The 23,620-nt window shown below is 39.3% G+C and overlaps 1 protein-coding gene across 2 annotated transcripts; it reads left to right on the top strand.

Annotated features, from left to right (window-relative positions):
* Positions 1-3,192: 3,192 nt before the first annotated feature.
* On the top strand, positions 3,193-23,387 carry LOC113058230 (arylacetamide deacetylase-like). Of its 2 annotated transcripts, none has more exons than XM_026225930.1 (5): positions 3,193-3,586; positions 4,880-5,108; positions 5,838-5,907; positions 21,084-21,255; positions 22,175-23,387. In XM_026225930.1, the coding sequence occupies exons 1-5, from the start codon at positions 3,446-3,448 to the stop codon at positions 22,787-22,789; spliced, it is 1,227 nt and encodes a 408-aa protein (XP_026081715.1). In that variant the 5' UTR covers positions 3,193-3,445; the 3' UTR covers positions 22,790-23,387. The 2 variants fall into 2 exon arrangements, with proteins under 2 accessions (XP_026081715.1, XP_026081714.1); XM_026225929.1 differs by having other exon boundaries at positions 22,169-23,387.
* Positions 23,388-23,620: the final 233 nt, after the last annotated feature.

Below are 23,620 nucleotides of genomic sequence, written 5' to 3'. Positions count from 1 at the left end.
AGACAGAATAACATGAACACACAGAGCGCTTGCTGAAAAACTCGAAGCTGAAGCCAGCTGCGCGGCTCGTGCCTATATAGCTTCCTGGTCGCTTACGTCACCCCGCCTGTGATGTCACGCTCTTCTATAAGACAGATTGGATATGATATTCAGAGTCGCTCACGCTAAACGCGTTCCCCAAAGCACATTTGATGCAGTTCGAGTTCCTGAAGAGGAACTTTGGTTCAGAGTCTAAGCCTTTGGCAAATCAATATTTTGGCAAATACTGTATATGTCAATTTCATAGTTTATTCATAAGAAAGTATCATGAACATCTGAGAACTGTAGAAACAGATAACACTGAATAAAAAAGTCATTTATAGTCTGGGAATTTAAAGGAAGCACTCTTGATTGGAAAACATATTTGCTTCCTATTTTGTTTTTAAATCACACCAAATTTCCCTTTACATATGTGCCTTTCTTTCTAATATCATTTGTGTAAGTAGCAACAGTCAATTTTGCATCCAGTCCTTTATTTGATGGATAGGCTATGTATTATCAAGTGTTTGTATTTTATATAGTCATCAAGTGATCATCAACAAGGTCAACCCCACCTTATTCCTTACTCTTATATTAGGAATTTAGTAGTAAAACTTTCTTATAAGAGTTTTGTGATTTTTTTTCTTTTTTTAATAAAACTGCCAGCTAGGAACTAATAGAACAATTCTAAAATAATAAGCAAACAATTTGAGATCTTGTAAATCTACACTGAGGCCAAGATATGAAACTCTGACAATTTATTTTGTCTGATCATCAAAGCGTCATTCAGAAATGTTAAAAGATTAAGAATCATCCCTGTTTTTTTTAGACTGAAGCTTTCCTTCTGCCTATCATAATCTTCAGTCTGTGAATACTGCCCTAGAGAGTCATGCGAGCTGATAAAATCTCCTCCCCCAATAACTCGGTAGGGAAGGGAGGGCAACCAAATCATGGGATGACCCTTGAGGTTATTTGAGGAATTTGAGAGGTTCTATGAGCTATGAAGACACAGTATTTGATTTATCCAGCTGTGTTTACTCAGTGCATCTTATAACATCCAAGTGAAAGATATAATACCAACATGTCAGAGAAAAAAAATAATAAAAAAAAAACAGTAAAAGAATCACTGAGTTGGAAAAAGGATGACCCCCTTATGTCAGTATTTTCTTGAAGCACCTTTTTGCTTTTGTCTTTTGGGATTTGTCTCCAATAACTTTGCAACTCTAGACTTTGCTATATTTGCCCGTTATCGTAGTTCAGTTAAATTTGATGGTTAGCGTTTGTGGACTGCAGTCTTCATGTCACTGCACAGAGGTTTAAGTCTGGGCTCTGACTCGACCATACAAGGACATTCACTTTTTTCTGTGTGCTTTGGGCCAGTGTCGTGTTGGAAGGTAAGCCTTCTATCTTCAACTCTCCCAAACAAGCCACATTGTGGAGAATCTGTGATATTGTTGTCACATGCACACAATGAGCACTCTTGAGCCCCTTTCACACTGCCATTCCGGCAAATACAGGGGTAAAGTGTACCTGCAATTGTTCCCTGGTCCCTAGATTTTGCACTTTCACACTGCCAGTGATGACCCGGGATATGTGCGTGTTTCCACATACAACCCTTGAAGATCCCGTAACGACACGTGACATCAGCGCGTGACGTGTAATGTACGAGTCGACAACGCTAGGCACGTTATACTTTCACTGAAGCAAGCAAACGATGTCGGCATCAGCGCGGAAAGTGAGAAACTAACTGATCTCTAATTCATTACAGTTTGCACATATTTTCATCGCGAACGTTGATCTTCCTTCAAAACAGCTGGTAAACGTGTCGAAGTGATAACACGCGTCATCACTTCGACACGGAAGAAGATCTGGCTTTTGTTCACACATCGCTCGTCCCGGGTCGAACCCCGCAATGTTACTAGGTCCCCGACCCGGGTTCAATTCGGTAATCAATCCCGGGACGTGGTTGCTTTCACACAGAAGGCTACCCGGTAATGTTCTGGAAATATTGCGGGTCATACGTGCAGTGTGAAAGGGGCTTTGGTCATGAACTTCTGCAGCTGTTTCAGAGTTGCTGTAGCTCTTCATCACCTCTCTGATCAGTTTTCTCCAGCTCTTTCGTCAGTTTGGAGTGACGTCCTGATGAAGGAGGGTCTGTGTTGTACCAAATTCCTTCCACTTCTTTATAATAGACTCCACTTTGCTTCTGGGCATTGATAAAGCCTTTAAAATGATTTTGTCTCCATCTCCTGACTTCTGACTGTCCACAACTTTATCCCGGTGATCTTCTGACAGTGTCTTGCCACCCATCATTGAATGTTTGCTTCACTACCAAAGACTGAAACGCTCCAGGAAAGCTCTTCTCATGCTGATCTGATCAAAATGAGAACAGCTGATCACAGGTGAAACTCAGATGGCTTCCGAAAGCTCTAAAACGCTGCCTTCAGAGGAAGTATTCCAAGGCATGAAGACATCAAGGCACATCCGAATCCAAATTCTGCATTACTTCCTGTCTCCAAAGGTATCTTCTTCTGATTGAATTTTGAAAGCAGCATCAATGTATCCTTCCCTGCCTTTGATGTCCCACAATCCTGTGCGTTCCATTCTTGTTGAGCTAAAAAAAATGGTGTCCGAAAGTTGTATTTGGCGGTCAGTTTTTGTGTAAATGTATATTTCTGACCAAATTGTTTTGCACTTATGATATTAGAAATCAACATTATATTAATTAAAAATAAATTTAGTATTCACCAAAACTCATTCTATTTAGAACATGAAACTGTTACGCTGCCTCAGAAATCTGTCCAAAATCACTTTCATGAGGTGCCATCCTGCAAATACATTGCCTGCTAAGTTATTGCCCCATAATTAAGAAGCTGACCAGCTGCACCTGACTGAGTTTACAAGGCATTTTTAGGAAATCAACTAAGTGATTGTTCTTTATTTTCTGACATGTTGGTGTTTTATCTTTCTCTTGGATGATAAGATGCACTGAGTAAACAGCTGGATGAAACAAAAACCGTACGTCTTCATTTCAGGCTGCAAAGCAACAAAATGTGGTTACATAAAGGGGCGATCCTATTCTGCACCCACTGTGTGTGTGTGTGTGTGTGTGTGTGTGTGTGTGTATAGTATATAACACACACACAGACATGGTGCAGAACGAATAAGAGCAGAGCGCGCTCGAGCGCAGCTTCCCACATGCACGCTTACAGTATCACGATCAGATGACACTAACACGTGCTGTCATATTTAGCTGGCTCCAGTCCAAAATTAATCCAGGATTACACTTTAACACGGAGAGAACTGAATGACTAATAAACGCAGTTGACGCAGGATTCAATTGCCGAAGACTTTTTGAGAAAAGACAATCAACAAACTATAAAAAGGAACAGACGACACAGACGAGAGCCAAAACTAAATCACAATAATGAGGTCTAAAGGAGTGTTAGTGTTTGTGTTACTGAGCGCGTTAACAGCTTACTACGTGTATTTACCAATCCCGAATAACATAGAGGAGAGATGGAAACTAATGCTCGCAGACTCTTTCTTCAGAAGTTTAAGCCATTTGGTAAGTTTTGCTTGCATTTGTATTCATAAACGTACTGAGCTGCTTGTAATATTATCAGCCATCAGTATAAAGTTTAATGCCTGTTTAACGCACACAGCGATGTTATGGCCATGTATATATCTCGTATCGTGTTATTATTTTGTACAGGCTTGATCAAAGATGTGATTACACATCCAATCGCAGCAGCTGCCTGTTTCAGTTTGCCTCGGGTCAGTTAAACGTGTATGAGACCACACCAGCAGATTTACAGTTTAGAGATTATGCCAATTCTTAATCCGAGCATTGTATTTTATACAGGAATATTTGTGGCTAATAATAGTTGGACGTTATAGCAGGAAATAATGGCAATTAAATAAATGTATGTGTAAATGCACCTTAAATATTGGTGCGTTGGAATATCACGTCTACCCCCTCAATTTTCTGTTACAAATAAACTAGTTTCAGTGTTATTACAACTATTGTGTGAGTTTTAACAGTAGGTTGGTTGGTTGGGTTGGGTTTTGTGAAATTAATGATTTTTAAACCATTACTCATCATCCTGACATTTTAATATTTAAACATTTTATATAAATTTCAAACAAATTGGAGAAAATAAATACATGAAAGCAGGGCTGAACAACTGGACAGCATAACAGTGTGTGGGTATGGGCTTTATGCTGCATCTGAACTTTTAGACTATGCCCCAAAAGTTATAGGCTTCTGTTTTTCTGAAGAAAAAGTGTGTAGCAGAAGATTTGACAAGTTTTGGGACATATACCACATCATATTTGCATTCATCATGGACTGTGCTTTTTTCATATTACATGGATTCTGTCATCGTACACGCGATCGATCAAACATCTTGTGACAGTTATTGTCCTATATTTAAGTTCAGTTGATTTTAATCTGTGTCTTTCACATGAAGAAGTCTCCTCATGTTTTTGTATAGTGATGCATTTAAAAGTTGCTCCATGGTCCAGACTAAATGGTTTAGAAAATTAACCTATTACAAAGAGATTGAAGACTAAACTAGAACTGGTGGCAAGAGACTCGAGGCTTGACTTGATCACTGTAAACATCACTGTAGTAACATCATTTAACATCAAGTGGCTTAACAATGGGCTGTTGTCCACTGAACCAAAAGATCAGGGGATTCTGGCTATTAGTGAGATGATCTCAGCTGATCAACCATGTGCCTGCCCTGTTCATAACCCTTTTGAGAAAATGCAGCCAGTCACTGTGTGACTTCCACTGGGAGCTTCCAACAACTTCATTTTAAATGTATTTTTTTAATTTTATTTCCCCTCTTCACAGGCAGAACTGAGTGAGTGGATGGGACTGTTGCACTACATGAAAGTTATGATGTTCATCACCATTGCAGAGCGAGTAGTGCCTGTGTCAGATGAGAGGGTGCAGGTGTCGGATGAGAGCTTTGATGGGGTAGAGGTGATTGTGTATCAGCCAACCCAACGACAAGAAACAGAAGAGCTAAGAAGAGCCATCATTTACCTGCATGGAGGAGGATGGTGTCTTGGCAGCTCCCGTGAGTACCACTAATCACACACTGCTGTATAACGGAGTGCTCTAGCGTTCATATCTTAACTGAAAGGTAAATGTGTTTATGAAATTTGGAATTTCAAAGTTTTAAGTTCTCCATTATGATGAGGGATTTCTGTTCAATCAGACTGCAGAGAAGCAGTTTGAGGCAAAAATGGGACCAAAATTAACAAAAATGCACACTGAATTCAATATACAGGTGCAAAAAAATAAAGGTGCAAAATTAAATAAAATCAATTATGTGGGTCAAGATTAAAGTGAAATATGAAAATAAATGAAAGGTATAGAATGCAGCATTACATCTAGATCTGCTCATGCTGCACCAAAGAGTACTCTTTAAATTATTTTTTTAAGTTACATATATATATTTTTTGCAGCATTGAGCATTACACACGTGATACATACATTACACACATTACACATTACATTACATGTGATAAAAACTGTTTTGAACACATATAAACAGTACGTTATGTTCTAAAAACTCCTCCTTTAAAGTGCTATTACTCTCAAATATAAAAAAGTGATGGTTAAAGGGGTTACCGTTTATTTTAATGTGTTGAATTAGGATTGGGGTATGCGTGATTTACTGTGATTACTTTGGTAAAAACATGTAACATATATTTGTCTTTAATCCATGAGTACTATTTTTTCACTTTGAGACTTATTCAAATAAAAGTCAAAAGTATATATATTGTTTTCCTTCTCACCTTAGGTATGGGGCCATATGATCTGCTAGCCAAGCACATGGTTACAGAGCTCAATGCAGTTATTGTGTCTGTAGAGTAAGTATCAAATGTTGTTCCTTCAATAAAAATGCTTGCTTGCTTCAACAAGGTCACACAGGGTCTGGTGACTGATTGATGTAATTGTATGGAATTGTGCTTATGATTTCTATTACAGCCATTAAATTGTTAATTAATTATCAGTAAATTAATAAATCAGAATGAGCTTTATTGCCAGCTATGTTTACACATACGAGGAATTAGTTTTCATGACAGAAGTTTCTGCAGTGAATGATAGCGACAGAACAAAAACACAGATAGTAAAAGAATAAAAAATAGAACAAGTAAATAAGGAATAACAATATACTAATTGACAATTGTATGTGCAGGTATATTACAATAGTTTTATATGTACAGGTATATTATGTGCAAATTTGAAGTGTAGACTAAGTAGGTGTGTTAAGCATATGAGTGTATAAATCGGGTTGTTTGTTCCACAGTTATTATCAGCTGTTCATAAGATGGATTGCCTGAGGGAAGAAACTGGTCCTGTGTCTGGTCGTTCTAGTGCTCAGTGCTCTGTAGCGTCGACCAGATGGCAACAGTTCAAAGAGGGAGTGTGCTGGATGTGAGGGGTCCAGAGTGATTTTGACAGCCCTTTTTCTCACTCTGGATAAGTACAGTTCTTGAATAGATGGGAGAGTTGAACCGATGATTCGCTCAGCAATCCGGACTACTCTCTGTAGTCTTCTGAGGTCAGATTTAGAAGCTGAGCTGAACCAGACAGTTACTGAAGTGCAGAGGATGGATTCAATGATGGTGGAGTAGAACTGTTTCAGCAGCTCCTGTGGCAGGTTAAACTTCCCCAGCTGGCGAAGGAAGTACAACCTCTGCTGGGCCTTTTTCACAATGGAGTCAATGTGAATGTCCCACTTCAGGTCCTGAGAGATAGTGGTGCCCAGGAACCTGAATGACTCCACTGCAGTCACAGTGCTGTTCATGATGGTGAGTGTGGGGAGACCTGATGGGTTTTAAAGGTGTTGAGCTCCAGATTGTTAAGACTGCACCAGACAGCCAGCTGCTCAGTCTCTTGTCTGTAAGCAGACTCGTCACCCTCCTGAATGAGGCTGATGTTTATGTTGCAGAACATAATGTTTATGTTGCAGAACATAATGCAGTCCCATATTGACTAGGGTTGGGAATCGTTAGAAATTATCTGGTTCCGGTTCCACCAAACGGTTCCACATAAAGCCCCTATATTACACATAATAATGCAGTCAGGAGATGGTGTGATGCAATGAGTGGTTTCCACATTTTTAAACATTTAAAATGCATGAAAATAAATATTTTCTATCACTTTGTTTATCACTCTTGAAATGACCTGTACACTAAATCTAACCTTCATACTTACATACCAATAGCAGTCTGTTTATTTAGTGGTCCAACTTGAAGTAAGTATGTATATAAATGAAAATATGGGACAAATATAATGTAATTTAGTCGGGGCAGGTGCTGCGCTGCCGGTACATGTACAGTCAGACAAAACTATGTGCACAGTTATCAAAGGCGTGAGTGAGTGAGACGTTGCCAAGTCTGTGGTTGTTTTTCATGTCCGCGGGTCAAAGTGACCCCAAAACAAATAACGTGATACTTAGCCCCTAATATGCGAATTTTACCAAGGCAACCCTGCTAAAAAACGTATATTTTAACCCGGGGAAGCAATTTTCATCGGGGAACCTTCTGGAATCGCGACTGGGCTAGTTTTGGACTAGTTTTGAGCAGCAACTGGGCAGGATTTGTTGTGAAAATCTGGCAACCCTGATCTGAACGCACGTGCTGGAGATGTACTTCTAATTACAGGAGCGTCTTTACTGATAAGATGTGCATGAAAATCGCATTCGATTTTTTGCACAGCCCTAGTGTTTGGTAGTTAAAGATGTGACGCGGCACAGTGCATCTGTGGAATGCGCGTCATTGGAATCAATGTGCTTAGTAATTAAAGAGGCAGGGCGGCGTTTCTGTTATTTGGTTTGTGTCATTCTTTTCGGGAAATTTGAATTGAAATTTGAATTTACAAAATTGTCAGAACACCGGCACAAAGTTGCTCGCAGCACTTGGTAACGTGTCGCACCAGATCCATTTTTCGGAACCAAAATGTGGAAATTGCTCATGGTCCCGGCTCTTTTCAAAGAACTGAATAAGAACTGGTTCTCGGTTCCCAACCGTAATGTTGACTGCATAGTGTAGTTGGTGATCTCTTTCAGACCTTTCCACATCGATGCTAAGTCACTGGAATTGAACTCAGTCCTTCGTTTTTCAGAATAATTCCTCTTTAACACTCTGTTCTCATTTTCCAGTGTGTATTTGGCCTGTTTATACAAATAAATGCCCCCCTTCCTGTAAGTATCTTCTTTTGCCTGACAGAGCTGTCTGAGTTTTGCACTGAACCATGGTTTGTCGTTGTTGTAAGTTAGATTAGTCCTGGAAGGAATGGACGTCTTCACAGAAATTGATATAAGATGTTACAGTCTCTGTGATCTCATCCAGATCTGTGGCAGCAGCTTTAAAAACACTCCAATCATATATCATATACATACATATATATATATATATATATATATATGGGGTGTAACGATTCACTCATTTTCTCGATGCATCAATTACAAACCCTGACAATTCATATGCATCGATCTTGAAACATGATTTTTAAATCATGAATTGCTGTTCTCGGACAATAATCAATTTTAAAACGCTAAGAGTCGAATTAATCTCGATTTATATAGCGATTCAATGCTTTCAAAATATATGCACATTAATTTACTATCCGATGCGAGGCACAAACTGTTCAAGATCTCCATTAATTCGTGGGACCTTTATTTATGGAGCGTCTTTCACACTCAAGTGAAGTATCACTAAAGTGAAGTAGTTTTACTTCTCTGTAGTTTGTCAATGGCTCTCTGAATCTTGCCGACGGTGTTACCTGAGCAGTCGAAAGCTGCGTATTTATTGCATGAACAGAGCAGAAATATGTCTAAATCATGTGCACATGTTTTTCATAGAATGATAAATGTGTTTTAACAATGCTGATGAACCGAATGTACAAAGGAAACTGTTAAAATAAATAACCACAGCATTAACGACAACCTTGAAATAAGAGTGCAAGGTTTATCTGATAATCAAATTCATAAAGGTAGCGTTTAGCAAACAGAGTCATGATGGTGACTCTATGGGAATACTCATCGTAAGCCGGTGTCTGAAACATGTTTGCTTAATACCCATCCTGATTGGATACTGAAGTCAGGTGACGTCACTGGGTGCCTGAAGAATACGTCATCATATGTACAATACAGCTTCATTGTCTTCAGGGGACCATTTATCTGTGCGTGTGCTATAATCTGTGTGGAAAAGCTCAAAAAAGAAAGTAAAAAAAAAGTTAATGTAGATTAAGAAAGTGGCGTTGTTTCAGGTGTACCATGCAGACTGTCTTATACCCTATATTTACGCTTTAAAATGTATTGCCCTCTAGCGAGCGTAAAAATAATGATAGTGTTGTGTTGCGCCTGTTGCCATGAAATGATATATGAATGGTATTACAAATCAAAAAGATGTTTTATTTAAATGCAGTTTGTGGAGTTTTTACATGGTCAGTTTGTACTGTAAGGTCCAGGCACTCGGCCCAAAGAAGGTATCCGGTGCTGGATGAAGGTTTCCTGCGTGTTCTGTCTTTCAGCCCGTAGAGTTATTCATTTTAGGTAAAACTCAAATCTGACTCCATTTTATTATTTAATCTGACTCCATTTTCTTATCATCTCGAATTTAGGTTAGAATGCAAATTGGTTATTTGCCTTTTTAATTAATATTCTTCTGACATTTGATTATTCTAGTTAACTCTATTTTTATATTAACTTGTTCATTCGGGTGCTCGTGTTGCTAACAAGGATACAACGTAATCTACTAGTCAATAATTACAGAGTAAGACAGAATAGAATCAAAATGTAACAATTTATTTACAGTCAGGTAGATATGTATTTTGCCAATTACATATCCAATTGAAACACATCAAATCATATCAATACAAAACATCAAATTCTCAAAGATGAATCTACAAGTAAAATATGCATACCTGACCTTAGAAAATACATAGTATGAAGTGAAGAGACACACAACACACTACGGGCTTTCTGGCTACAGAAATCGCCCTGATCCTCTTGCTGCAATCATTTAAATACCTCAGACCAAGAAAACATCCCCCGAGATGGAGAGAGGAACTTCTCTGGGATCAAACCCATGATCACATATTGTCATATAATGTGAAGCTCTACCAACTGAGCTACATGAAACCCGAATTATGGCACAGATAAAGAGTACAAAGCATGAATATGGAAGTGTCCTGTTGCTGATAGGGGTGCAACTGTAGTAGATGCTCTGATGGGTCGTATTTCTGGGATTTGGACAAACGGCATATGTGGGCGTATTGGTTGGACGGCATGTTAGTATCATGCTGATTTATTGAAGGATTTTGACTGACAACCTGACAGATTAATCTTGAGATGCCGCTCCATGGCAAACATGGCAGCCAAAGAGCATAAACTGGCTTATTAGAAATATATATTTTTTTGTTTTGTCTTCCTGCCTTTTTGGTATCACCATCGAGCCGGTTACCCAGAAGTTTATGGAGAAGAAAAATTAATTCAGCGGTGTTAACTGCCACAGATAGCATCCTTCAGCCCCCTTCTGTCCCTGCAGCTGGTAGCTATAGCAGAAGGCAAGTGTTGATGCTCAGGCCCCACTTCTGAGGAGTCAGGGCACCAGGTGGCAACCTTAACTCGATGCCGAAAAAGGTCTTTATGACTAAATGTGCAATAAACATTTAATAGCACTCATCAAACTGTGAAAAGGTAGAAGGTAGAATCAATAAGCTCTTTCTTTATTTGCATATGATGTAGGGGCATACCAAAAAAGACAATTTCTTGCATCCCACTTCCTTACCTGCTGCTCTTCTAAAGGGTGCATATGGAGATGGAAGTGTTACACTGTGTCCTAACTACATGCACCATGACACACAATATAAAAGGCGTTTTTTGTCTTAACCAGTCATATCTGCAACATGCAAAGTTTCAATTATAAAAACTTTATTTCTGCAAAGTCGCGGCTGGAACAGCAACATACAAACTATGACAATGCTAATCTCAGGTACTGATCGTGTCTTTCATTCAATGTTAAAAGAGTCTAATGTGAGTTTGTTTATCATTTTGTGTTATATTTATAGCCATACTGAAAGCAGCAATAGATAACTGCTTGCAACTATTAAGATACATTGGTACTTCTGTTCACTCTTGGGATAGGTATAGTTGGGCAGTTGGTGGGCCAACACCTTATAACCCTTCCTCTTTTTTGGACTTAAGTTATATATCAGAGTAGAGATGGCAAGGCTTGATATTAACTTAGGTAAAGATAAAAAGACTAGTTTACTTTGGTTTACCCAGCTATATTTCTGAAAAATCAGACCCCAGCTTTACGCTTATAATGTATTCTACAACCCAAAATCTCAAACGTTTACATTATACAAAAAATAACCAAAACAAAATAATAAACAAGGTAGAAAACAGGAAAAAATCAGTCGTCAAGCAAGAAATGGTAAGTGTTTGGGGATCTGGACTGGAAAAGTGAATGATTAAACTAAGTTGATGGTGAAGCCGACAAAGCTTGGTAAATGATGAAATGTCCTTGCAAAAGTGCACCCTTTTAATTTGATAGTCCCAATGTTGCAGATAGGAAAAAGTGATCTCCTGTCTTCCACAGGTGTAATCCTAACCCTCTAGTGCTCATGCTAAATGTTCAGGCGTCATAATCCAAACTCCCAACCATAAAGCAGAAAGTTAGCTGAAGCAAGTACTTTCACCCATGTAAGAAAACACAGGAATAAAAAGGTCCATATAAACAGACGACCCGTTCACAATTAGCATGAATAGCCCAATACTCAACACACTCCATATCATAGTTACACATTACATACAGTACACTCTGGTTTTGGTAATATTTGTAAAACATAATACTTACTGATTGGCCAATAAGGAAGCACATTCCTCAATCATAGGACCTTATAAAGTCAAATGGAAAAGCCCAAGAAAGCCATTGCTTCCTCTTCTTCTTCTTCTTCTTCTTCTTCTTCTTCTTTAGGGTTTAACGGCAGCTTGCATCCATTATTGTTGTACTACCGCCATCTTCCGGATTTATTTTCCTTTAATATCCATTTACATCATATTCTTCTCATCAGACCTGTTCTTGATAAAAAAAAACTAAAATATTTCCTCTGCTTTGTTCATTCTCCTCACTTTGCAGTATTCCCCTCATTCCTGTCCCTATTATTCCAACTTTTCCTAACTCTTCCATCATATTTTTCCTCTGTTCTTCATATTGTTTGCAACTCAACAACACATGCTCTATAGTTTCTGCAACCTGACAACAACCACAAAAACCAGTTGGGTGCTTTCTTATCATGTGTTATGTGCTATTCAGATTACTATGACCTATCCTTAATCTTGTCATAACTATTTCTTCTTTTCTATTCCCTCCCCTATTCTTCACAACCCCTACTTTATTTTGAATAGCATACAAATGTCTCCCTTTAGTTTCCCTGTCCCACTGATTTTGCCATTCTCTAATGGCTTCTTTCCATACTACACTCTTTCCTTCAGACTTTGACAACTTAATATTTACTTCAATAGTCTCTTTTTTAACAGCTTGTTTAGCTAACTTGTCCACTCTCTCATTACCCACAATGCCAATATGAGCAGGAATCCACATCAGTTGAATCTCATAGCATTTTTCCTTCATTCTTGTATACATTATCAATATTGAATACAGTAAATCCTGCCATTGCTTCCTCTATCCACATGCTTGCCTATATCTTCAGGTATAGTACCTGGCTAAATACTCATCTATAAAGATGATTAGCACCCCCTAATGGTGTGGAAAAGTATAACCGCCAAGGTAACAGAGTTAAAGCTTTTACAACCTTAGGCCCTATAATACACCGGGCGCAATGCGACGCAAGGTGCAGCGCAAGTGTGTTTGCTAGATTCAGTCCGGTGCCATTCGCATTTTCCCGTCCAGTGCCATGTCATTTAATTAGCAAATGCATTTGCGCTCATGTGTGCGCCCAAGAATAAGGAATATCCAACAAATCAGCAGAAATCAGCAGTAATGTTTGGCCCATGACAGCACATATTTCTGCATTACAGTTGATTGGCTGTTTTTATTATAAACATTTGGTGCACAGACACATAAAAACTATTTAAACTGCAGCTATAATAGTTTTTAAAAGCACTACTATTTGTTTGATTTGCTAAAATTTTATTATTTTATATTTATTATTAAAACATGTGCCTTAATTAGTTTTATTTACCATAATACCACAATATCTACCCTCACTCGCCATCACAAAAGAAGACCACATCAATTTACCAAGCATATCAAGTCATGAATATAAGACAAAAAGAATATTCACAAATACTTCTTGTGAACTTCACAGGACTGCCCCTGTGTTCCGGGTCTTGTGTTGTGCTCCCCATGTGTTCCCTATTACCTTGATTCTCCCTTGTTCATTGTTTCCAGGTGTTCCGTGCGTAGGTTAAGTTATTAATCCCTGGGTTTATCCCTGAGAGAAGAAGACTGAACGAGTTCAGTGCGCTCTTTGAGAGCTCTTCGTGTTGGTGGTTCACCGTGCTGCGGTTTCTTCCCCTTCTGAGTGAAAGCTTGCTGCTGCAGCTATACTTCTCCAAGGAGATTATAGATATGCTCTCAAGGTTTTAGAAAATATTAACCAGTTATTCACATATTAATGAGGAGCAATTTGAACAGAGTCTGAAGTCTTAAAGATACAGATACATGGATTTAAGAAGGGGCAATAGGTAGTAGTATAGAATAGGAGAATGATTCACAGACAGAATGTCTGTTATAATAAAACATGACATGCCATCATGTGAAATACTTACTCTTTCCCTTTTGTCTTTTAGGAAACATTTTAATGAACCCTGAAATATTTAACAAACATGCATAATTCTCTATTATCTGGATTGAACTCTAAAAATCTCCACATAGGCAAATGCTTTCCAGTTCATGCATTTGCTTCAAGAAGCCTCTTTGTCAGTTCTACACAGCTGCTCTTTGACCTCTGAAGGGAAAGTAATGAAAATATTGTCCACCACAATTAGACCGCATCTCTTCAGCAATCTGCACTCCCCGAGTTCTACAGGAAGGCCTTCTAGCCCGTTTCCCCTCACCTCCAGCTGTGTCAGACTGGTGAGCTCCCCAAACCGTGATGGTAGGGACTGCTGGCAGTTGTTTCCGAGGTTGAGTGTTTGCAATTTCTTACACTGTAATAACTCCGGAGGAAGTGCCTCAATCTATGTGGAAAAATAAAAGCATAGAGTGGACAGAAGTCAGAAAACCAAGTTGAGTGAAATTACAATCTTACATTAACGGGAGTTACAAAGAATGTACAACTTGCATCTCTTCACAAGAGCAGTAGAACTTTTCTTTACCAGTTGTTTTACTTATTATCTATTGCGATCTAGTAAAATAATAAAAACACATTTTGATTATGCATGAAAGAGTAAACATCCACAAAATCTGCATCAGTGGCAATTACACAAGCTACATAGATACAAGCTTTACATTTACATTTATTCATTTAGCTGACGCTTTTATCCAAAGCGACTTACAATTGCTATATATGTCAGAGGTCGCACGCCTCTAGAGCAACTAGGGGTAAAGTGTCTTGCTTAGGGACACATTGGTGTCTCACAGTGGATTCGAACCCGAGTCTCTCATACCAAAGGCAACAAACAAAAGCTATTTTAAAAAATTGCTCTTTTAAATTAAATATTGTTATTTATTAATATTGTTTGCATGACCAACCGGCTCGAGCACTACCGAGGCAACGCGTGTACTACATCATTTTTAGTTTTTGATGTGAATCTTACCACACCATACCCTGTTTACTTGTCTGGTTGTTTCATTTCAATTAATGGAGGAATAAAATGAAGTATATATTTGACTAAGGAAAGCTAGATATACAGGGTCCCTTGGGATAAACATTTCATTAGTAAAAGCATGTGTTTATTTCTCTTCCTCTGAGGAGGCTGAGGCGGTCAGCAGGGGCTACTGGGCGGGAACAGTCCCAACCTAACATGTTCCAGCTCCTCATTCTGGGGGCCTTACTTCTTGTACTCCACAGAACGTAGAGGCAGAGTGGTGCAGAAGGTGGTTCTGCAGACCCTCAGTCTTGCTGGATAGTCTTCGTCGTAAATGTCCTGAGGCCTAGGACCTTTTGAGGACTAGTTCCCTCTGGGGAAGAGCGGTGTACAATGCATTACATGGTGCCCATCTCTTCTCAGTGCCCTAAGGAGATCAGTCTGCCAACCCTGCCAGTGTTCCAGGGCACAGCGGTCTCCGGTGAGCACTTCTCTCAGTTACCTCCCAGAAACGTAGCAGTACTAAGAGGCTCGCTACCTCTATGGAGGTCTCTAGAGCAGCTAGTACAGTTGTCCCCTGCTGGTCCACTGCTTCAGGGCACCAAGCTATTGGCTTAAGATGCACCAGAGGCCAGTCTCGCGAGACTGGTTCCCTTAGGAGGTCACATTGCGGTGTGGGAACCCCTGCCAAGTGTGCTTCATTGGGGTCCTGTCCCGAGCAGTCTTCTTAGCAGACGACGTGGGTCTGAGGACTGACATTTTTTTTATAGGAGACTTCTGCTATGAGATTCCTGATGCTGTGGCTCAGGATCTCAGAGGGCAGGCTGACTCCAGGGTAATCCTGAGGCCCCAGAAGGGGAAGTACCTGTGGCCCTTTGTTATGGATCCCAATTCGGCGGTCATCTGACTTGACATCTCAGTTCCCTCCTTCAGGGAACGAGGCTTACAATACATAATCGAGACTTTCCCTGAGTTCCCTGCTGCGCCATGGCTCCCTAATCTGTCTGCAGATATTTTCTCTGTAAAATTTATTTTGAGGACCTAGCTTGTATTTTGAGGAATTAGTTTCTCTCTAAAATTACATAAATTTTTTTTCTTCATAATTTAAGGTGCTCTATTTAATTAAGATCTAGTGACTGTGGAGGTCATTTGAGTAAAGTATTCTTATTTTCATGTTCAAGAAACCAGTCTGAGATGATTTCAGCTTTGTGACATGGTGCATTATCCTTCTGGAAGTATCCATCATAATGGGGACACTGTAGTCATAAAGGGATGGACATGGTCAGCAACAATGTGGCATTTAAACAATGCTCAATTGGAACTAAGGGGCCCAAAGTGTGCCAAGAAAATATCCCCCACACCATAACACCACCACCAGCAGCCTGAACCGTTGAGACAAGGAAGGATGGATCCATGCTTTTATGTTCATTACGCCAAATTCTGACCCTACCATCCGAATGTTGCAGCAGAAATCAAGACTCATCAAACCAGACAGCATTTTTCCGATCTTCTGTTGTCCAATTTTGGTGAACCTGTGCAAATTGTAGCCTCTGTTTCCTGTTCTTAGCTGAGAGGATTGGCATCCGGTGTGGTCTTTTGCTGCTGTAATCCCCATCTGCATCAGGATTCGATGTGTAGTGCGTTCATAGATGGTATTCTGCCAAGCTTGGTTGTAATGAGTGGTTATTTGAGTTACTTTTGCCTTTCTATCATCTCTAACCAGTCTGCCCATTTTCCTCTGACATCAACAAGGAATTTTCTTCCACATGACCACCCCTCACTGCATATTTTCACTTTTTTGGAACATTCTCTGTAAACCCTAGAGCTGGGTTTTGTTGTGTTTGAAAATCCCAGTAGATCAGCAGTTTTTGAGATACTCAGACCAGCACATCTGGCAGCAACAAACATTCCACATTCAAAGTCACTTAAATCCCCTTTCTACCCCATTCTGATGCTTGGTTTGAACTTCAGCAAGTCATCTTCACATCAAGATGCTTAAACGCATTGAGTTGCTGCCATGTGTTTGGCTGATTAGCAATTTGTGTTACCAAAGCCCCTTTCACACTGTCATTCTGGCAAATACAGGGGTAAAGTGTTCCGGCAATTGTTCCCAGGTCACTAGATTTTGCACTTTCACACTGCCAGTGATTACCCGGGATATGTGCGTGCTTTCACACACAACCCGTAAAGATCCTGTAATGACACGTGACATCAGGGTGTAAGGTACGAGTCGAAAACATTAGGCACGTTATACTTTCACTGAAGCAAGCGAATGATCTCGGCATCAGCGCGAAAAGTGAGGAACTAACTGATCTCTGCTTCATTACAGTTTGCACATGTTTTTTCGTCACGAACGTTGATCTTTATTCAAAACAGCCGGTAAAAGAGTCGCGCAATAACGCGCGTCATCACTTCGACACGGCATTAGATCTGGCTTTTGTTTACACAGCGTTCGTCCCGGGTTGAACCCGGCAATGTCACTAGGGCCCCGACCCGGGATCAATGCCGGAATCAATCCAGGGACATGGTTGCTTTCACACAGAAGGCGACCCGGCAATGTTCCGGCAATATGCCATGTTGGACGTGCAGTGTGAAAGGGGCTCAAGCAATTGAACAGATGTACCTAATAAAGTGGCAGGTGAGTGAGTGCCAAAGTGAGTCTGGCCAAAGCTCCACTGCGCTTCACTAAAAGCTGCCCTTCACACGCCTCTCAGGAACAACGTCACGCAATCCCATAATTTCACCAACAAAGAGAAGTTATCAGAAAACTAATAAGAAATAAGTCTAGGACTAGCGTGATCACAAAAGTGGCCATTTGTTTGCATGCTTTGTTAAATATTTAAATCCAAAAGCATCAGTGTTTTACTATAATAAGTGATACATTGATCAAAATGAATTAAATCAGGATTGAAAATTAGTCACACAGATTTTTTTTTTTTTATGAACATAGCCTGCTAATTCAGTTACTTTTTATTTGTAGTCACAATAGCATTCTACATCACATTTAGAAACAATGATAATTTCTATATTTTTATAAAAGCTCCCGAGCAAAAAACATTATTATATTTTTATGACATAATCGCAAAGCTAAACTCTCGAGACAAGACTTATGACAGATAAAATATGTTGCTAAATAAATACACAATTTTGATAGAGAATAAGAAGCTGACATCTGATTTCTTCAAGTGGTTGCATTTACCATGTTATCTTTCTGAAATGATCCACGGCGCTAACACTCTCCAGACACGGAGAAACCCTGTCTTTGTTCATAACCCCTCCTCTAGCCCCAGCTGGCCCGCTTTGGCCCAATAACCGCGTTTCCACTGGCAAGCTTAAACCGGGCGTGCTAGTGCATGCCAGGCCCAGTCGCGTTTCCACTGTCACTTCCGGGGCTTGATCGTGCTTCGCCGGGGCTTCCTCGGGGCCAACGGCCAGGGTTTTATGGCCCGACGAAAACCTTGGGCCAAAGCGGGCCAGCTGGGGCTAGAGGAGGGGTTATGAACAAAGGCGGAGTTTCTCAGCGTCTAGAGAGCTCAGTGCTGCAGATCGCTTCAGAAAGATAACAGCTATATAACTTTAGCATTAAATACTTTTTTAAATCAGTTGAGTTAAAAAATCAGTCTTTCTCAGCAGTGAGTGTTTGAAATAACTTGATGCGATGTGGATTATAATCACTAAACAAGGCAGAAATCTTTATAAGCGATGCAAAAGATTATGCACACTAAACATTAACGTTACCATAGTAAACATGGTAAATGCAACCAGTAGAGATCAGACGTCAGCTTCTTATTCTCTATCACAATTGTGTATTTATTTAACATATTTTACCTGCCATAAGTCTCGTCTCGAGAGTTTAGCTCCACGTAGCATATCATCAAAATATAATAATGATTTTTGTTCGGCAGCTTTTATAAAAATAGAGAGCGTCTGCTCTGCGGATCATTTCAGAAAGCTAAGAGTTATAACACCAGCATTTAACACTTTATAAAATATGTCAAGCTCAATACTCACTTTCAGTCAGCAGTGAGTGTTTGAAAAAACTTGATCTGATGTGGATTATAATCACCTAAAAAAGGCAGAAATATTTTAAGCGATGTAAAAGACTGGAAATATGACCACTTGAAGAAATCAGACGTCGGCTTCTTATTCTCTATCACAATCGTGTAAATATTTAGTAACTTATATTATCTGTCACAAGCCTCGTCTCGAGATTTTACCTCATGTTGCCTATCATAAAAAATATAATAATGTTTTTGTTCGGGAGCTTTTATAAAAATAGAGATATTATCATTCCTTCTAAATATGACGGCTACTGTGACTACAAATAAACAGAAACAGACTCGACTGAATAAGCAGGCTATTTTCATGAGCGTTAAAAATAAATAAATAAAATAGAAATAAGTGTATTTATGTGTGATTAATTTTGAGTCCTGATAAATTAAATCATTATGGTCAATGTAGCCTATCACTTATTCTATAGTTAAAACATGGATGCTTTTGAATGTGAATATATAACAAAGCATGCAAACAAATGACCGCTTTTATCATCTTCGTTTTGTTATCGCGCATGTTCCAGTGACTTATTTCTTAGTTTTCTGATAACTTCTCTTTGATGGTGAAATGATGAGGTTGCATGGCGTTGTTCTGAGAGGCGTGTAAAGGGCGTGTTTTAGTGACGCGCAACGGAGCTTCAAGCTCCACTGTGGAAACCCTGCGCTATTCTGGCCTCGTGCTACTGGCCCGGGGCTATGAGCCACGCCCGGCCCGCTTTAAACCCTGCCTCGCACTGACCCCACAGTGGAAATGCCGCTAATATTTTCGTCGGGCCAAAAGACCCTGGCCCTGAGGAAGCCCCGACAGGGCACGATCAAGCCCCGGAAGTGACAGTTGAAACACGACTGGCCTGGCACGCACTAGCACACCCACTTTTGGCCCAACAGTGGAAATGCAGCTATTGATTTCAATCTATATTGACTGATATATCTGTGATACATCTGATATATCTTCCTATAACTGACATAGTTTGTTTAAATAGCTGAATGACGCACTTAGCCCTAACTCTATTGGAACGATTTCAACATGTGGATGCTCTGTTCTTAACAAACACCTTTTATAAAAACACAGCAAGAATAGGATAAATAAATGTGCTGATGACACGGCTGTGATCTGATATCCATCAGCCATGAACTGCAGTGAGGGTAAGCCCTCTGCATGGGCCATCTCTTCAGAGCAGGATCCCGTAGTATCATGGACAAGAGCAAAAACAAGAACATGCGGTGTGTTGACTGAGCATGAAAATTAGATCATATTCAAAGGTAAAGCCAAAAGAAACCTACTGAACCAATAACAAAAAGTCAAAAGACGTTTGGTGAGTAAGATTCAGAAATCCCTATCTATCTCCTTTGTGAATAGACTTGGCTGTTTGACTTCCTGCTGCTACAGTAGACTGCCCGCCGCTGTGAAACTATAAACACTTTGACTGCCTGCCAGGTGTCCAAATGACAGAAACACTAAAGAGATTATAGTGAAGTACAGGACACACAAAACATGAACTTCATGAACATTATTTGGCCAGTTAATGTTAGAAGAAATAGTGAACTGAAATTCTAAGAATGCACTAACTTGGACACAAATCAACTTCAGCTCTATTTTTCCCCAACAAGCACTCTGAGCCAGAGTTGAGTAAATAATTGTTTTTATTTGTTTTTGTGTATTTATTAGTCCTTGCTAAATTGTTTGATGAGGGATGGACAAAGCATTGAAAGCTTATAAATGGTCTCAGTATAGGGTCTTTAAAAAAAAAAGGCATCACTGATCTAAAGATGTGAAACTTTGAAGCCAAAGAAGTTGGTGGCTCTCCCCATGCAGCCTACCTGTGTTTTACAAGGTCCAGTTTTTATAAACATACACTTTACCTCAACCATGCATCAACTTCATCCCTGCTGTTTCTAAAAATGCATCAAAAAATAATTTTTAAAAGTAGACCTTGTCATCTGTGAACTTCATAAAGGGCTATGGCAAGCAATCTGTTGGATCTTGCAAGCTAACAGCACACACAGAACAAGTTCAGGTTCTAGTGCAGACATGTAACTACTTTTTTGTCTTTTCTATTGACTTAATGAAAAAAATACATAAAAACTGCAACACTATCAGTCATGCTGTTTGTGGTGAATAGCTGTGGACATCCATTCTATTCACAACAGTGGATTTTATTCTGGAATTAGGAGGAACAGTGCCAACATAATTTGCTCTGTGTAGGTATCGTCTTGCCCCAGCTTATCATTTTCCTGCCCAATTTGAGGATGTGTACCGCGTGCTGAAGTACTTCCTTCGTGTAGATGTTCTGAGGGGCTACCATATAAATTCAGAACGGATTGCTGTGTCTGGAGACAGTGCAGGAGGCAACCTTGCAGCTGCAGTGGCTCAGCAGGTAAGATGTAGAAAATTATAATGATAGGGTTTACATGTTTTTGAAAAGGGCTTTAAATGATCAATGATCAGTCACATGACAGGCTGACCCAAACTAATTTAAAGACATACACACATTAAAACAAGTAAGAGGAATAAAATTGCTAAGACATATAAATCCATACTGAAATATATATAAAAGCATCATAAAACATATTGAGTGGATTATTACTGACTTACATAAATTGCTTTGATTAAATTCATGCATGTTCAATCAACCTGTATATTAAACAGTTTACTTAGATTTTTGGTGTGATTTTAAGCCTTCAGTGGGTTGATGATTTTGGTTTCCATGGGTCGATCGTCAAATAATTTTGATCACAACAATTTATATAATGCATATAAGTAAAATTTTTCAACAAGAATATTTAGTTAATCATGATCCAGTGTGTGATTTAAGTGTTCCCTTCATTTTTTGAGTACTGCATTTGGTCAACATAATTACAGTTAGATTTCACATTTTCTATTTTCTTCAACCATGCTTTAAAAAAATGAATAAAAAAAACACTTTTGAATATTCTGTTAACAATAAATTACATTGCACCTACATGTCTACTAACTCTTTATTGTGATGATCTTCCAACTGACAGTGATTTTGCAAGTGCATGTCACCTCATTCTAACCCTAACCTTACCAGTCTATTAATACTATAGTGTAGTTAGTAGACATGTAGGTGCAGCCTTATCTATACTCAACAGAATGTGTTAAAGGGACCATCAAATTAAAGTGAAACCAAAAAGAAAAAAAACCTTATTACTGCAGGTTGCAACTTGCACAACACTAAATTTTTTGTCAACAATTAAACTGCAGCAGTTTTTTTATTACAGATGAATCAATAATCTTCATATGTTTAATTGATTTGAATGTGTACTCAGTTGCAGAAGGACCCAGAACAGCATGTCCAGCTAAAGGCCCAAGCTCTACTCTACCCTGTTCTGCAAGCCTTGGATCTGAACACTCCCTCATACCAGCAGAACCAGCACATGCCTATACTGCCCCGCACACTGATGGTGAGGTTTTGGAGCGAGTACTTCACCAGCGACAAGTCGTTTTTGAGAGCCATGATGGCAAACAGACACAACAACCATGAATCAGCTGCTTTGCTTAAGTTTGTCAATTGGAGTTTATACTTACCTGATTCATATCGCCAGGCATACAATTACAGTGCTCCACCTGTGGTCACCGGAAAAAGTTCAGTGCACTCTGTTGGTCTTCATCACTTGCTTGCAGATCCACGAGCCTCACCATTACTGGTGCCTGACACAGCCTTGCGTTTACTGCCGAAGGCTTATGTGTTGACCTGCGAGTATGATGTACTGCGGGATGACGGCTTGATGTATGTCACACGTTTGCGTAATGCTGGAGTTGATGTCACTCATGAACATTACCCTGGTGGATTTCATGGTGCACTAATGTTCACTACGTGGCCCACAGACTTTGATATTGGACACAGGATGATGGACAACTTTGTATCATGGCTTAAAAAGAATCTGTAAGGTTAATATAAGGTTAACGCAACAATGCTTTATGCATCAGTTTTGGTTGACTGGTTTATATAATTTTTGTCTTATTTATTTCATTTTTTTTCTGTTGTTTACAGTGCACAACTTAAAAAGGGCACACTTTTGATTGTATTAACCCATTATGGTACAAACATTCCTATTATGACCAAATATGGTCTTAAGAAAGACTGGTCTGTATTATTTCCAATCTGTTAACTATGTATTTGTTACTAATGAAGGTGTTCAACATTTTAACATGACAGTAATAGTGTTTTATTTTTATGATTATTATAATTTCAGCCTATTGCAATTATCTCTGCTTGATGTTTTGAAAGGTTTGGTTTGATATGCAGTCAGCTGTCTGATAAAGTTCCTGGTTCACTGGATTCTTATCTTAAATGGTGAGAAGATAAGATCAAAGTAAGATAAAGTCCTCAGTTGGTACAAGTAATTTGCTTCTGAGAACTGAGAAATATTATGATACCATGGTTTGAAGCTGTAGTTCTTTTTGCTCTTCCTAAAAACATTAAAGTGCCTCACTTAAAGATGGGAAAATGGTATGGAGCAGTAATTTTTTTAGAACCAAGTTGGCAAACACACACAATATATCAGAATCATTTGCTTTTTAATATAGCAGGTATATAAACAATAAGTTACTGTCACGGTTTACGCTGCCGGAAGGAACACGGAGCCGAGGATAGACGAAATAAGGTTTTATTTTCCAACATAGAAGTTATCCAAACATGGATCACAGAGGAAGACACACGTAAGTAGCATGTGAGTGAGTTAGTAGAGGTATGTGATAGTACTCCCCCTCCCGGTAGG

This window comes from Carassius auratus, chromosome 40 (genome assembly GCF_003368295.1).
Source record: "Carassius auratus strain Wakin chromosome 40, ASM336829v1, whole genome shotgun sequence".
In the NCBI taxonomy this organism is placed as follows: Eukaryota; Metazoa; Chordata; class Actinopteri; order Cypriniformes; family Cyprinidae; genus Carassius; species Carassius auratus.
This window is presented reverse-complemented; position numbering and strand designations above follow the sequence as displayed.

Bases quoted from the DNA above. Each gene is read 5' to 3' on its own strand.
- LOC113058230 (XM_026225929.1), top strand. From the start codon at position 3,446: ATGAGGTCTAAAGGAGTGTTAGTGTTTGTGTTACTGAGCGCGTTAACA. The intron at 3,587-4,879 runs GTAAGTTTTGCT...CCCTCTTCACAG, and splicing joins TCAGAAGTTTAAGCCATTTG to GCAGAACTGAGTGAGTGGAT. The intron at 5,109-5,837 runs GTGAGTACCACT...TTCTCACCTTAG, and splicing joins ATGGTGTCTTGGCAGCTCCC to GTATGGGGCCATATGATCTG.